General features: G+C 43.3%; 1 protein-coding gene across 1 annotated transcript; it reads right to left on the bottom strand.

Moving 5' to 3' along the window:
• Positions 1–7,886: 7,886 nt before the first annotated feature.
• On the bottom strand, positions 7,887–12,165 carry ier5l (immediate early response 5-like). Its single transcript, XM_044174617.1, has one exon. It carries the CDS (start codon positions 10,369–10,371, stop codon positions 9,472–9,474), a length of 900 nt encoding a protein of 299 aa, XP_044030552.1. The 5' UTR covers positions 10,372–12,165; the 3' UTR covers positions 7,887–9,471.
• Positions 12,166–15,250: the final 3,085 nt, after the last annotated feature.

Genomic DNA, 15,250 nt, shown 5'->3' with positions numbered 1-15,250 from the left:
TTCCCCTTACATACAGGATGTTGGACTGCAGTGCAGAGAGTGGTGGAATAAAGCACAGCAGTCCAAAGGCGACTGAGGGACGCAGTGTGTGACGCAGCCCGTGAAGGTGTGTCCTTTAGAGGCATCAAAGCTCCCCACATGAATCAACGTAGTATCGTGAGCTCTTGCCCCTTCACTCGCAGAGAAAGAAAAGCACCGGTGCATTCAAGCGATCCTCTTCACCTTACCAAGTCTGCCAATCCTCAGGTGGTATTCTCTCAGGTCTTCGTGTTCAGTCAGTGGTAAATAGATCCACTGGAAGCCAGGCTGCAACGCCGCTGTTTGTTCTTGTCAACAGCCCGAACATGTTGCCAAACCAGCGGTCGACTCTCAGAAAGTCAATATGCCTGTTCTAACAAGCAAACTGGTGGATTTGCGAACAAAGTAATACGCTGAGCTGCTGGCCTTACCATCTTACGCACATCGTGATGGAAAAAATTCTCTTATATTGACAATTTAGAAGTATTGTTTGCCAGTTGTGCATTGTGTTGAAGTGAAACATCACAACTAGTAATGTCGAGGTATCACAGAACTTGTCTACTACTGGGATTTACCGCTCAGGTGTTAGCATGGAACGAGTGAGTGTGCATGATGGATTTGGGGCACAAATCTGAGGAAAAAGGCTGGATTTCTTGGCCTCGCTCGGAGGAATGTTTGGAATGGGACAGCTGCGTCGACCCGTTCTCACATGTCTGGGCTTGAAACGTGGACTTCCATGGAGGCGGTTTCTGAAATGGGATGCAGCTGCAGACTTAAGATAGAGGAGAGCAGTGGTGGAAAGTAACTAAGTATTGTGCTTAGGTACAATTTGAGGAACTTGTACTTTACTCGAATATTCCCATTTGATGCTACTTTATGCTTCTACTGCACTACACTGTAGTTACTTTCAAGTAGGGGAGTCGCGATATACCGGTGTTGACGATAATCATGACATTTAAAAATGAAATATTGATATCCTGTTAATAATACACATATGATAATGTCGTGTAAATAATCCAGCACCTCTTAAATCATTTCCGGTTTTCTTTACGTCCTCGCTTTGTCATAGTAGGTGGCGGTGATGCACCTTAACGCTGGTTGCCACCCGCCATAAAACGTAAAAAGGAAGGTGCAGTAACTAGCTTGCTTTTAGCTACTTTTTATCTAGCTAATGTTTTTTAAATTAGATATTGCGATAATATTATCATTATTTTGGCCATGATAATCGTGTAGTTAAAATCTGATATCGTGACAGCCCTACTTTCAAGGTTAAGAATTTAATATCTATCTATCGATGGAGAGAGAGAGAGAGAGAGAGAGAGAGAGAGAGAGAGAGATAAAATGCAGTGCCTTATTTCTTAAATCAGTTGTCCCAACCTTTATGGCTTGTGACCCCTTGGGGCCCATGTCAAATGTTTCAGAGGTCTACGAGTTGTTGTTTCCACCAAAGAGTGAATTCTCCCTCTTAACTTCTCAGATGGTTTCATTTGAATAAAGGCTAAAAGAGGTCAAATTACCGTCTTTCACAGAAAAGCAAAGATTAGAGAAAATAAAAATGGAGGAGGGCCAACCACTGAACTAAGTGACCTGTAGAAACTGCATGTAAATTAGTTAAAACTAGTAAAATAACACTCACAGGGCCAAGTACTGTTGCTTTGATAGTATAAGTATCCAAAAGTACATTTAGCTGATAATATTTCTGTACTTTTGCTAGTATGATTTAAAATGTAGAACGTTCACTTGTAATGGATTATCTTCATATTGTTGCATTAATACTTTTACCTGAGGAAAGGATCTGTAGAGCAGCAACACATGCTCAGCACAGGCATCCAGTCAGCCTGTCCCGGTGTTCACAGTTCCCACTTAACGTTTCTTCACATCCACATTTCATCAGGAGCAATATGGGGTTCAGTGTCGTGCTCAAGGGCACTTCAACATGTGGACAGGAACCACCAACCCTGCAATTAATGGCCGACCTCCTCTCCCATCCGAGCTCCAGCCACTTTCCTTCTATCTGTACAGGGTCTAACCTCAGCAGGGCTGGTTATTGCCCAAAGAGCTACACACGGTGACACAAGGCTCACATCAAACACGTTCAACGGTTTACCTCAGTCCAGTCCAGGAGCCAGTAACTTCAAGTTGTTGCAAAAAGAATAAAAGGTACAAAAGCCCCAAATGGCTTCATTGGGAAATAGTAATAGAAATGAGTAATAATCATATCACGATATAAGTTTTTATTAGCTAAAGTTACTATCATTTTAAAATGTACATACAAAATGATCTTGATTTATTTTCTTCCAGAATTTCCTCATGGGTGTGGCCTATTTTACATGTTTTCCTTTCAGTGTGCAAGTAAGACTGTGACCTGATTTGTTTTTATTATGATATGAAAATAAGCATAGTTCATCCCCCATATGCAAATAAGGGCGTAACCTAGTTTTCAATATGCTATAGGGTCCAATGGCTATTTAATATTCAAATGGAGGCGTGGCCCGTTTCTTTGAATGTTAAAATGTGGGTGTGGTTTGTCTTTTTAATCAAAATGCATTTCTTCCTTACGTAGGCACAAGAGGTGTGGTCGATTTTTTTTATTTTCATCTTTTCCTCTATGAAACTTGCCGTGTGGCCTAGTTGATATGCAATATAGAGCGGTCCACTCTGGTATTATGCAAATAAGGGAGTGGCCTATATGTAAATACGGATGTGGTCTATTTTTTCTTCAGAATGCAAATAAGAGTGCGATCCTGTTTGGGCGTAACTTAATCTATGTCATCTTGTATAAAATAGAAATATGTGAATAGGGCTGTGGCCTGTTTTTCATTAAATAGGACAGGTGCCATATTTATATTTAATATGCAAGTAGTCAGCAGCTCAGTTGTGTGTTCTACCATTTCTTCTCAACACTATATTTGCAGAAGCAAGAGGACCCTTAAGTAAATTTCCGTGAACAGTGTCATCTTGTAGCAGAAAACACATTTTTTTATGTGGAAACAAAACCAACAAAATTAGGTTAAACCCAAAACTGATGAGCCTTGTTAATTCACAGAAACCCATGTTCATGCTGGAGCAGAGCGGAGTCCGTGCTTTCCACCCTCATCAGAAGCACTGCTGTGAAAGCAGCTTGGAGTCCACACGTCACACTGAGTCACTCTGAAAGCTGTGGCTGCATTTGTCCCAGGAAATCCCCCTTTCTTATGATCATTTACAATTATTATTTAAAACCCGGTGACATCACTGATGGGTGTGGTCAGAAGTCTGCCGTGTTGCACCTATGATCACACCCAACAGTGATGAGGTTAAACAGGCAGTCTGTCCACCACGTCGGTCCAGACTGAATTATCTCAGTTACTATTGAATGGACATCATGACATTCATGCTCCCCTCAGGATGAACTGTAATAACTCTGGTGATCCTCTGACTTTCCATCTAGCGCCACCATCAGGTCAAAGTTGTTTGTCCAGTACTTTTTTGGTTCATGACCAAACACCTACCAAACCATCAGCCTTCGCTTTGTTAGTATTTTGTGTTAAGTGATAATTAGCGTGCAAACTTGGTGAGCATGGTGGTGTCCCTAAGAACAGCCTCAGAGCTGCTAGCATGACTGTAGACTCGTGTGTAAATTACAAGTTTTCAACGCTGTAAGCACCATAAACCAAATTCTGTTCAGGCCCATTGTATTGGGGTGGAGGCGGAAATCCAAATCCTGGATGGATAAAATTTGCATTGTTGGATACCACTAAAGGTAAGTGAGAAAATAAGTTTTGTTTGTTTGTTTGTAATCAGAATCAGAATCAGAATCAGAAATACTTTATTGATCCCCGTAGGGAAACTCTTTGTTCCAGCAGCTCGCCTTTACGTCAGTGCACACAGGAGAAAGTACTAGCAAACGATATGATACACTATAAACACTATAAAACAGGTCAGAAAATAAATTAAGTATCATGTCGCTATAAGTATAAGATAAACTAAGTGTCGAGTACCAAGTGGGTTTACTGGTTGATGATGAAAGTACAGTCTAAAATACAATGTAACTAATTATGTAATAAATAATATTAATAAGCGGAGGTGCATGTACTGTCGAAGAGTAATTGAGGTATATAGTTTCAGTAGCAATAAATAAGAAAAACTAACAAGGGAAAACTAATATTGCACGGAAGTAGTACCCAGAATATTGCACAATTATTAATTATTGCAGAGATGTTAATGATCAGTGTCCAGTTTAGTGACTTCGGGTCATACAGACTGACACTTAGAGGGAGGAGTTAAAGAGTCTGATGGCCACAGGCAGGAATGACTTCCTGTGGCGCTCTGTGGTGCATTGTGGGGGGATGAGTCTTCCTCTGAAGGCGCTCCTTTGTTTGACCAGCACGTCATGGAGCGGGTGGGAGACGCTGTCCAAGATGGCGTGTAGTTTAGCGAGTCCAGCTCCACCCCCACAATGTCACCGGCCTTACAGATCAGTTTGTTGAGCCTGTTAGCGTCCGCTACCCTCAGCCTGCTGCCCCAGCATGCAACAGCATACAGGACAGCACTGGCCACCACAGACTCATAAAACATCCTCAGCCTTGTCGAAGATGTTGAAGGACCTCAGCCTCCTCAGAAAATAGAGGCGGCTCTGGCCCTTCCTGTAAAGAGCCTGAGTGTTCTTAGTCTAGTCCAGTTTGTTGTCCATGTGTACGCCCAGGTACTTGTAATCCTCTACCATGTCCACACTGACCCCCTGGATGGAAACCGGGGTCACTGGTGCCTTGGCCCTTCGTAGATCCACAACCAGCTCCTTAGACTTTGTCGCATTGAGCTGCAGATGGTTCTGCTCGCACCATGAAACAAAGTTACCCATGTGTCCGCATCAGATCTTTCTGACAAAGTTAATTCAGGTGAATAAATAATATTTTAATATTAAAGGTCCAGTGTGGAACATTTAGGAGGAGCTGTTGGCAGAAATGGAACATAATATTCATAAGAATGTTTTCATTAGTGTATAATCACCTGAAAATAAGAAGCGTTGTGTTTTTGTTACCTTAGAAAAGGCCGTTTTTATCTACAGAGGGAGCGGGTCCCCTTCCACGGAGGCCGCCATGTTGCACCGCCATGTTTCTACAGTAGCCTAGAACGGACAAACCAAACACTGGCTCTAGATAGGGCCGTTCGTGAGTTTCGCTTCACCGTAGTTTCTCCTACATACTTGGAAGGGGAGGGGGAGGCGAGCGGGATTCAAATGGTTGCAAAGTGCAGTTTCACCACTAGATGCCACTAAATCCTCCACACTGGACCTTTAAATAAACCCTTTGACAGCAATGTTACAGGGTTGATTCAACACGTCTATTAAAGCTTGACCATCATAACAGCATTTTCAGAAAGCTGTTAACTGTTCACAGCAATGTGACAGCAGTGTTCTGATTTGTCCAATCTGGAGAAAACTTTAGAAAAACATCGAAGTAGCGGAAAACCAGCAGCCTGGTTTACATGGAAGACCGAAACCGGTTTAAAAACCGGAGTGTTCAGATGTGTCCGCATCAGATCGTTCTGACAAACACCCTCCCTGACCTCCTCTTCCCCCTCCCTCCCCCACAGACCTCTGTGCACCCCCACCTTCTGCTGTCACATGTGGCCTCCCCCTCTGCAAACCCCCAACACATCAACTCCCTCTCCTGACAAAGCATGCCTCCCTCCCTCCCTCCCTCCGTCCGTCCTCCCCAACCCCTCATGGCTGCACCTCTCACCTCTCCCTCTGTTGTCTACCCCTCCTCCTCCCAGCATGTCCACACACCAACACTAGTCACCCCACCCCCACCCCCACGTCAATAAGTTGACTTTTAGTGTTTTTATCCTAAATCATGCTTCAAATGTATAGATTTTATTTTATTGATGTTTTGTCTTCCCACATTGCATACACTATTCACTTTGGATACTTGAGTTTTTTATTTTGTCTGTATATTTTGCATATATTAGGTAGCCTGTACAATATTTTATGACAGAATCAAACCAAACCAAATGAAAATACTGAGGGGAAAATACCTAAATGCAAAGGTAAATACAAATATGGGAAATAAAATTGATGAAAAATCACTGATGCCAAAAGGAAATCAAAGATTTTGATTGTGTGTTGGGTGTCAGTCTTTCCCACTCCAGCTGGAGGAGCTGTTTATACAGCTGGAAACAAAACCGGAGCGAGAGGGCTGAGCCATGGTTGGTTTCTGATAAAATTTCAAATTTTGTTTTGTTGGAATTTTTATTTCCAAGCAAAGATTTTGTGTATTAATGCAGTATTGCAATATATTTTGCACATTGCACAATAATATTATTACAATGTCATATTGTACATATTCTTTATTATTTTCTTATATTTTTTAATATTCTTTAATATCTTATTGTCAATTGTATAGTTAGGATTCTTGACCTGCAGTACTTGCTTTATGTTTCTTTATATTTCTACTGTGTTTATTGTTTTGCACCAAAATACCTGCATCCCATTTCTGCATAATTCCACAATGCATTGTTCCCGTTGCCACTTCCGTTCCCAACTAGCCACTGCAGAGCTGGAGGAGCGAACGAGCAGCTGCAGTGTATGTGATGTGTTGAGACAGAGCGATGCCGCGCTGTACGAGCCAGCCGGGGGGGGGTCAGCCTGAGGTGGCTCTGCTCTGCATACACAACCCTACTGATATCTTCATTCATTGATTTTAAAGAACACCACCAAGTGGCACAGAGCAGAGGCAACAGGCCTCAGAGTTTTGCTCGGGGAGATGAAGTGTAGGCTAAGTCACATCTGGTACAGTGCATTGTGACGGCAGGCAGCAAAACTGGAGAACGGGCCTGTATGACGTTCAGCAGAGATAGAATGCCAAACCTTAGCTGTTTTAGATCATTGAGTATTTGATGATTTATCTTTGTAGTAGTGTATCCACTGCGAGCAGTAAAACAACACCCCTGTACAGTCTAATGCAATCGAATACAACAGCCCTGCAATGCGTCCCATCGCTGTGCCGTTATAAAGCTCAGTTTGGGTCAGAGACTTTCAGAAGCTGTAGTCTGTGAAAAGATGAATAACTAACTAAATGTCTACTTAATAGCTTCTTCTGGAGCTTTCAACTGCCTCTCGCAGTAGAGGTTGCTCAGTTGTCATCATGTGACCCAAGTATGAAATATTTTATATTATAATGAGTGGAATTTATATAATATGCAAACTCCATCCACTGAGGAAGACCATTACATGCAACTGAAAGCCCGGAAAAACAAGTGGACCCTGAGTTAAGTTTTTTTTTTCTTTTTTCTACTACTGTTTCCAAAGTAAAAAAAAAATAGGTGGCGTCGTATTGGACAGTATTATATTGCATTATATTATATAGTATTGTTTCCACTTTCCTAGGCTTAATAAGTTGTTCCAAATGGCTTTATTAATGTTGGAAAAGGCTTGTGCAGAATCTGAACCACAATCCACTTATTAACAACTTATTAAAGGAGCAGATTGACGCCACGCCGACGACTGTCCGTTAAATATAAGGCTCCAGCCAGCAGCTGGTTAGCTTAGCTTAGCTCAAAGACTGGAGACAGCTAGCCTGGAAAAAACTAGTTTTGTTCGTTGGGATACACACCAGCCAAAGAAATGTTTCACCATGTGAACAAAAGTTAGCGATGGTGTGTAACTGGTCTATAAAGCATTAATAAATTATTTATTAACTAGTAATAAAGCCATTACTTACAATTTATAAGCCCTCTTTAAAGGGTGTCTTGCTTGCGTATTACAAAGTGTGTTTTTCATAACGGTATCATGTGTGCCGATGGTCAGCCACCGTGGGCCTGGTACCGCATTAGTCTTTAATCTTCACAAACGGCTTCATAACCGCAGTCAAACACAACAGTTAAGATTAAGGTTTTCATTTTTTATTAAGATTATAAATTTTTAACAAATATTTTCTGAAACAGTTTTACCCGGTGATATACAATTTAGTAAGCACAAAAATACAAGAATAACAACAAAATATGTAGAGAATGGCTGAATACTCTCTTTATTTTGGTACACATAGTGCTCATAAAGCTAATGCGTGGATCCTCAGGTTATGGCTAAATCATGAGTTTGCCTTTTTAAAACAAAAGGACTAAGATCATTCTTTTACAAAACAAGTAAAACTCACAAAACCAAGACATGTTGGAATTATGAATTGCTGTGAAGTCTTTGAGAAACAACCGTGATTCAGAGAGGATGTCAAACTGTTTACTGTCACACACTGGGAGAGGAGGTGAAGCGATGGCCACAGCAACAGCCCAGAAAGGGTTACAGAATGGAAGCGTTGGCACTCCACTAAGTGATACGAGCTGGTTCAGTCCATGTACCTAAAGAGTGTTGAGGAGGGAGTCTTGAAGGTGTTTCACGTGACAACAAACTGCTCAGAATGTGCAAGGTCCATTTCAAACCGGAGAAGGGGTTTTTCCAAAAGGCTCCTCAGCCCAGGACAGGAGGCGCGTCCAGTCACTGTCTGTGTACGCTCAGTTCGGGACGACAGCTCGCAGTGTGTGCACTGGATTTAAGGCAAAGGAAGTCACTCCATTTCATCAGCCACAAAGGTGTACTCTGCAGACGCGTGTCTCCTGTACAAACTCTCTCCTCTCCCAACAACTATTGTCATTCAAATGCTCAGTTTTTAAATAGCTTTTCTTTTTCCTACAAAAATAAAGTTGATTTAGACCTTGCAGGGGAGACCGGGTTCCATTGTAACACCTCCACTTCCTCCAATCAGAAACGAGTGTGAGTGATGTCACCCAGTGCACACCAGTGAACCGCACTCACATGGTATTGATTTTTTAAGACAAAGGTGTGCTTTGAGGTATAATCCTTGATACTTTTATCTGCTGTACATTTTGAATGTCTGTCTTTAGTTACGGGTCTGTACTGCGGTTAATGTCATAGTTGTGATTTCAGCACATGGCGTTTTACTATGGCTGACCCTGGGGGGTCGGTTGAAACGCATGCTAATACTGATTTAGCTAAATGTTCCAAATTTCTTGTTGGTGTTTAACATATTGAATAATGAATATGTATTAGGTTCAAACATGAAGTTAAGAGGGTTAGATAGTACCACATGAACGCATCCAGAGGACGTGGAACCGTCCTTTAGAAACTGTGCAGGGGTAACGTTCCCCTAAGGTTCCCATTTATTTTCTGGACCGTTTTGGTCTGATTTGCTTGGCCTAAGAACATTCCTGGAAGGTTTCAGAAACGATCACTGACTCTTGTCTCCGCAGCACATTTGCTCAGTGTTCCTAATATCATAGTGTTACTATGCGAAGGTACACAAATATCAGGTTGGACATCTTTTTCAACACGAAGTTGTTGGAGATGTGGAACAGGAACCTTCTCCTGAGCTCAGAACAAACTTCTGTTTGCTAACAGGCCTACTTTGTGGAAAGACGTGTTACAACTGACCCTGGTCCCCCCTAAAATAAAGTGTTAGATCAAAAAGCCACAATCGCCCGGGTCCATGCTCCCAGACTGGCCAGGACCTGTTTGCTACAGATCTGTTCCAAGTCCGCCTGTCTGCTCAGCAGCCCTGAAAACCCCGAACCGAAGATGGAGATCAGGTTGGAGATGTTGGACGTGTCCATGTAGTCCAGGTTGGAGTAGGAACAGTCCTCGCGTTTGGCCCTTTTGCGAGCCGCTGTAAAATCCGATACTTCTTCGGCGTCGGAAATACAACAGCCGAACTCAACCTTCCGTTTCCTGGCCGCGGACTGCGCGCCCTGGCCGCACTGGAGCGCGTCGCAGCAGCAGTCCTGGTGGAGGTAGCCGTTCTCCACCGTGGTCACCACATGCGTGTCCAAATCCAGCACCGTGGTTTTGTTGCAGTGCGCGCTGCTGTTTGCAGGAAACGGCTCGCGGTGTGACACGGGGGAAGCCTCCATGCAGCAGCTTCGGTAGTAGGACGGCTCCGGCTCCGGCTCCTTGCTGTCGTCCTCGAGGGGAGAGCAGCCGGGGAGAGCGCTCGCCGTCCGGGCGTGCGCCGCTGGCTGAGCCGCGCCTCGGTGGCACGCAGAGCCGCACACACTCGCCTCTTCGCCGCAGCAAGCAGCCTGCGCCCGCTCCCCATCGTCGGCGTCCTCTGAGTCCAGATCCAGCGGGTTGAGCTCCTGGATCTCGTTGCAGACCGTCATCACCTCCTCGTACTGCTGCATCCTGTATATCTCCGCGTATTTCTCCTTGATGTAGACCTGCCTGGCGTTCCGCAGCACATAGGAGACCAGCAGGTTTTTGTGCAGCTTGATCCCCCCCCTCTGCGTCCTGGAGTTGTGGATCTTCATTAAGGAAATGGAGATCAGGCTTTGCGCGTCTGCTGCGCATTCCATGGTGTTGATCATTATTCTGTTGCCCCGGTCCACCTCTAGCTCCTCTCCGGGAGACGAAACCCGACTCTCAGCTCTCTCAGTGGGAATCGTTTTGTTCGAGGAGAGCGCTTCAAGTCAGCTCTGTGGAGAAACATTGGACACAGAGATCCGCCTCCCTCTGAAAGCCAGCATTCATTTGCAGATGGCCTGAAACCAGAAGATATATATATATATATATAAATATATATAGGCAAGCCAGAGAGTCCGCCCTCTTCAGGAAGAGCCAATCAGCTGCCTGGGATCTGTTGAGTGACAGACTGGCGCTCTCGAAATATGTGGTTCTCGACCAATCAGCGTCAGGCGGTTCCTCTGAACTATTCAAATTCCACCCAGGCTGTCTAACAGGAATGTCCTCATTTCAGGCCCCAGAGCTGGGACTTCCGAAAAACCAGTTCGTTTTCCGGGTCCACATGTTCCAGTCGAGATCCAACCAAAGTCACAGTTTGGTTTTCCAAGTAAAAATATTTGTTTGAACCTTTTTGCCCACGGACGTTTGTCCCCGGACTATAACTGAGATAGTCATGACAGGAAACCAACAAATAAGTAAATAAAAGGCTTTTATAGCAACCACATCTCAGAGGCACACATGCATACAGAACAACAGTCCTTATAAACCCAGTAAATCATTTTATTTTGATTTAATGTGTTCAAATGTGTCAGTGCTCAGTTCGGCACGTGCACTTGTCATTTTCTGGTCTTTTCGACCAGGTCAGAGGCCAGTGTCATGCACGGGGTCACACTATTTCAAGGAGAAACTGTGAGAGACTGGGTTACAAAGTTTGTGTATTCAGCAGCAGAGAAGTATAAAGACCAGGAGGAAAATACCTGTTTACACACACACACACACACACACACACATTTTCTCAATTACCTCTGGTGGTATCTAGCCAAGCAGATAGTTTCATTTGCATCTGTCCTGGTTTTGAGATGTCTGCCTCCACCCAAATACAATGGACGTCAGTGGAATTTCATTTGTGGTGCTCACAGTATTTTTTATTTAAAAAATTCAAGCAGTGTCTTTTCGGAATCATTGTCCTGGTTCCTCTGGATAATCCAACAGTTTTCATCGGAACTACTTTCTACCCAACAAATCATCCCTATGAAATTGTTATTAAATCATTATTACACAAAATTCCATTCACCTCCGTTGTACTGGGGTGGATGGAGAAATCTTAGAGACAGATATTTCAGAACCTGGGCAAATAAAACAAAAACAAACTATCACCAATGCCTTTCCCACACAATCACATATTTCCTCCATTTTTATTTCAAGCCCCAGAAAGTTCTATCTTCTTCCACACAAACAAACACAGGCAGTGATACGCTGGACGACATGTTGTCCAGTCGCTGCGGAGGATGGATTCTTCACTAATGCTGCAGGCTGCTCCTGTTTCAGCAGCACTGTGCGGCCGCCTGTCCGCGTGAATAAAACTGCACACGGCTTCACGGGCGAAGTAGCATCAGCTGCTAACCTGCTAACATGTGGGAATGCTGTGAAGCACGTATGTGATTGGGGAACAAACAAGCTAGCAGGAAGAGGCGGGTCTTACCCCTTTCTTACTTCGAAATATCGGTTTTGACTATATATATCGATACATCGATTATTTTCTGAATTTCATGTGGCTGTGTATCAACCTGGTCAAATCTCTGACTCCTGTGATGGTTTTCTAATACAGATCAGTTCATCTTTACACCCCTAAAAACAGACAACTGTTTGCTAACATGTTCGCCATATCAACTCTATAAAATAAAAATATGTCAGTTGTTTTTTATAGTTTTGTTGTGCTGCCCCCAAATGGCATAAAAAATGAATGAACTGTAAATAGAAGTATATTTTGGAGGCGTTTGGTACACTGGCAGGGGTCTCGGCTATAACAGGCAGCAGCAGTGGTTTCCCGCGCTCGTCTCACCTCGACTGCACCCTCTTTGACTAAATCAAGCGCTCGTGGCTCCAGATGGCAGCGAGCGGTAAAAGTAAAAAGTGAAACAAACCTGTCGGTGACAGAACGGACACCATGTCAATGCTTTAGGGTTTTTACACAATATATGGCAGAGAGTCCCAGTGGCATGCATTAAATGCATAAACAAAGATGTATATGACATCACAGTAGATCAGTGGTGCCCCCCCCCCATGTCTGTAGTGAGTTCTTGGACAAAATCAGAACAGGAAATAGTTCTGCTTTCTCAAACTGAGTGACCCACCAACCTGAATATTCATAACCCTTATTGTTCGTAAAGATGTCGGAATAATAACTGATGAATAATACAGTTTCTAAAGATCCACACTGTCAGAGAGACAGCTGAACACCTGGAATGAATAACGGATGGTAGGAGTCTGAGCTACACCACAGTTACAAACCCGCTCTGTCACATGTTGCAGGGAGCCAGCATAGCACTGGCCTCTGCAGGTTTAATCATAGGTTCCACTGCCACCAAGTGAGTGCAATAACCTGTGTTGAACCTGTAGAGGCCAGTGCAGCACTAGTTTTCTGCCCTGTGTGATTAGTGCTTTGTTACTGTTTCCAAATTCTCATTCTGAGGTGGGACAATGCTTCTACAGCCTGCAGAGTGCAACCAGATAATTATTTTCATGCAGGAGGAACCACAAGTGGAATTGGATGAGACCAAGACCACGCTGAGGGATGGCTGAAGGACGCCTGATTGTAATCTTCTCCATGAATGATGAATGCATGATGCAGAGCAGGACACACACTCATCTTTCCTTCCAGAGGAGGTAGCTGTTTGCAAAGAGGAGCACACCCCAGAGGGTCCCTGTGCTGGGACAGGTTTCCTTCAGTTTAATATATAAAGATCACCGGTCACTAGATAAAGGCTTGTTGGAGGTGCTGGAGCTGATATTCAACATATAAGGAAGAGCATCCCCACACTACAGTCTGTGCCATTTGATTTACTGAGGAAAGCTTTCAGTAAGGAATCTTCTTGAAACATTTTTTTCAACCTTTGAATGACACGTTTAGGAACAAAAGCTGAAAATAAACACACATTACAACAGACAAAGAAAATAACCAAGTACGCAAGATGCATCAAATATATAGTAATGCATGGTAATATTACATATATAGCCACATTATGACAAAGAGTGCACTGGTGTGTTCCATGAGGACCCCTAGTTAGGAATCTACCAGCAGTGTGATCGATGACATCTGGACCATCAGAGGAACTCTGCTCTTTTAATCCATGTGGACATTTGCTGAGAGACTGTGTCACAGTTCAAATTAAAGGTTTAGGTCACTTAACTCTAGTGGTATCTAGCAATGTAGTAGCCTATAGATAGTTCTGGTTTTATTTGTCCAGGTTTTGAATCTGGGATTTCTGCCTCCACCCCTAGATAATCCACAGACCTTGCTGTTTTTATTGGAACGACTTTCTACCAAAGAAATAGTTCCTAAGAAAACAGTTGAGTAAATATAACCAAACTATCTGCATGGCGGAATGACAGCGCTGCAGTATACATACAGCTAGAGGTAAGTGAGAAAATATGGGTTTTTTTCATTCTATGTATATATTTAGCATCTAATAAACATTTAAAATACATGTTGAATAGTTCAACATATTGGGAAATACACTTAACCTAAAACTTCAATTAAAAGCACAGGCTTTTATTTGCTTCAATCACTGAACTCACCCTGCCTATCTATGAGACAGGACACTATGGGTCAGGCCTTTAAAGGCCTTTAATTCCTTTCGCACAAAGCTCTTTCTCAGCAAAGATCGGAAATACTATCAAATTGTTCATTTAGACCTATTATTTAAACATTAAGAATAACATATCAATTACAAATCATTAATTTGATCTAGCTCTGAGAAACATATAGAGAGAGAGAGAGACCAGTGGGGCTGGCCATTAGTAGGCGCCGCCCTCCTTGAGCCTTTGAGCCACAAAAAAAAATTATTAACAATAATAATAATAAATTAAACAAATTGTCAGTATTTGTGTGTTTGAAATATGGAGTGCACCCAGTAATGTGTGTAAAATATGATAGAAAATCATCTGCACAACATACATGCTTTTCCTACACGTCCCCTCCGCCTGTCTGCATGTCTCAGCAGCTCTGGGACGACGGAGAAATCGGCCACAGGAGGCGGGTCTGACTAACAGTTTAGTCAAAGATATGAACCTATGACATAAAATTCCTCAAATCTAATTCGAAAACGGTGATTCCAAGCGCTCCAAGCGAGCCACTGCTAGTAGGTCAGGACCTTCTTTTATACAGTCTATGGTCAGGACCTCCATCGAGAAAGTTCTCGAGGAGAACTTTGGAAAACCTCGTCATCAGATCCAGCATGGTCAGTTATGGGAGTGAGGGATATTAAGCACCTGTCTGAGAAAGTAAAGAAGCATAAGAACACCATGGCACACATGGATAATTCTGTCAAGCTAACCTTAGCCACATTTGGCACAGTGAACACCGCTACGCAGCTGGACGATGGCCACAGGATCGCGGTGAGGAAACACAGCGAGGAGGTGAATAAAACAGGCATATTTTATCAAAAATAATCGATTGTGTGAAGTTTTGTGGGGCTTTTGGGTCGGCCTTGCGTGGGCATGACGAGGCTGACTCCTCGGACAACCCTGGCATGTTCAGGGGACTGGTGCATTTTGTTGCCTCCCTAGACAGTGTGCTGGAGGAGCACCTTGACAGCTAACTTACTGTTTTTAAAGGCAGTCAAAGACGGTACAAAACGAGCTGTTGGACTGCATGCTGTCACTGCTGAAGGATTACATTCTGGAAGAAGTAAAGAGCGCTGATTTTATCACCATTCAAACAGACGAGACGACATTTCCACCCACTGCCTGCTGGTGCTTGTGCTAAGCTACATCGACGGCGAC

Source organism: Siniperca chuatsi, linkage group LG18 (assembly GCF_020085105.1).
Source record: "Siniperca chuatsi isolate FFG_IHB_CAS linkage group LG18, ASM2008510v1, whole genome shotgun sequence".
In the NCBI taxonomy this organism is placed as follows: Eukaryota; Metazoa; Chordata; class Actinopteri; order Centrarchiformes; family Sinipercidae; genus Siniperca; species Siniperca chuatsi.
Note: the sequence above shows the minus strand (reverse complement) of the source record. Positions and strands in the feature narration are given on the sequence as shown.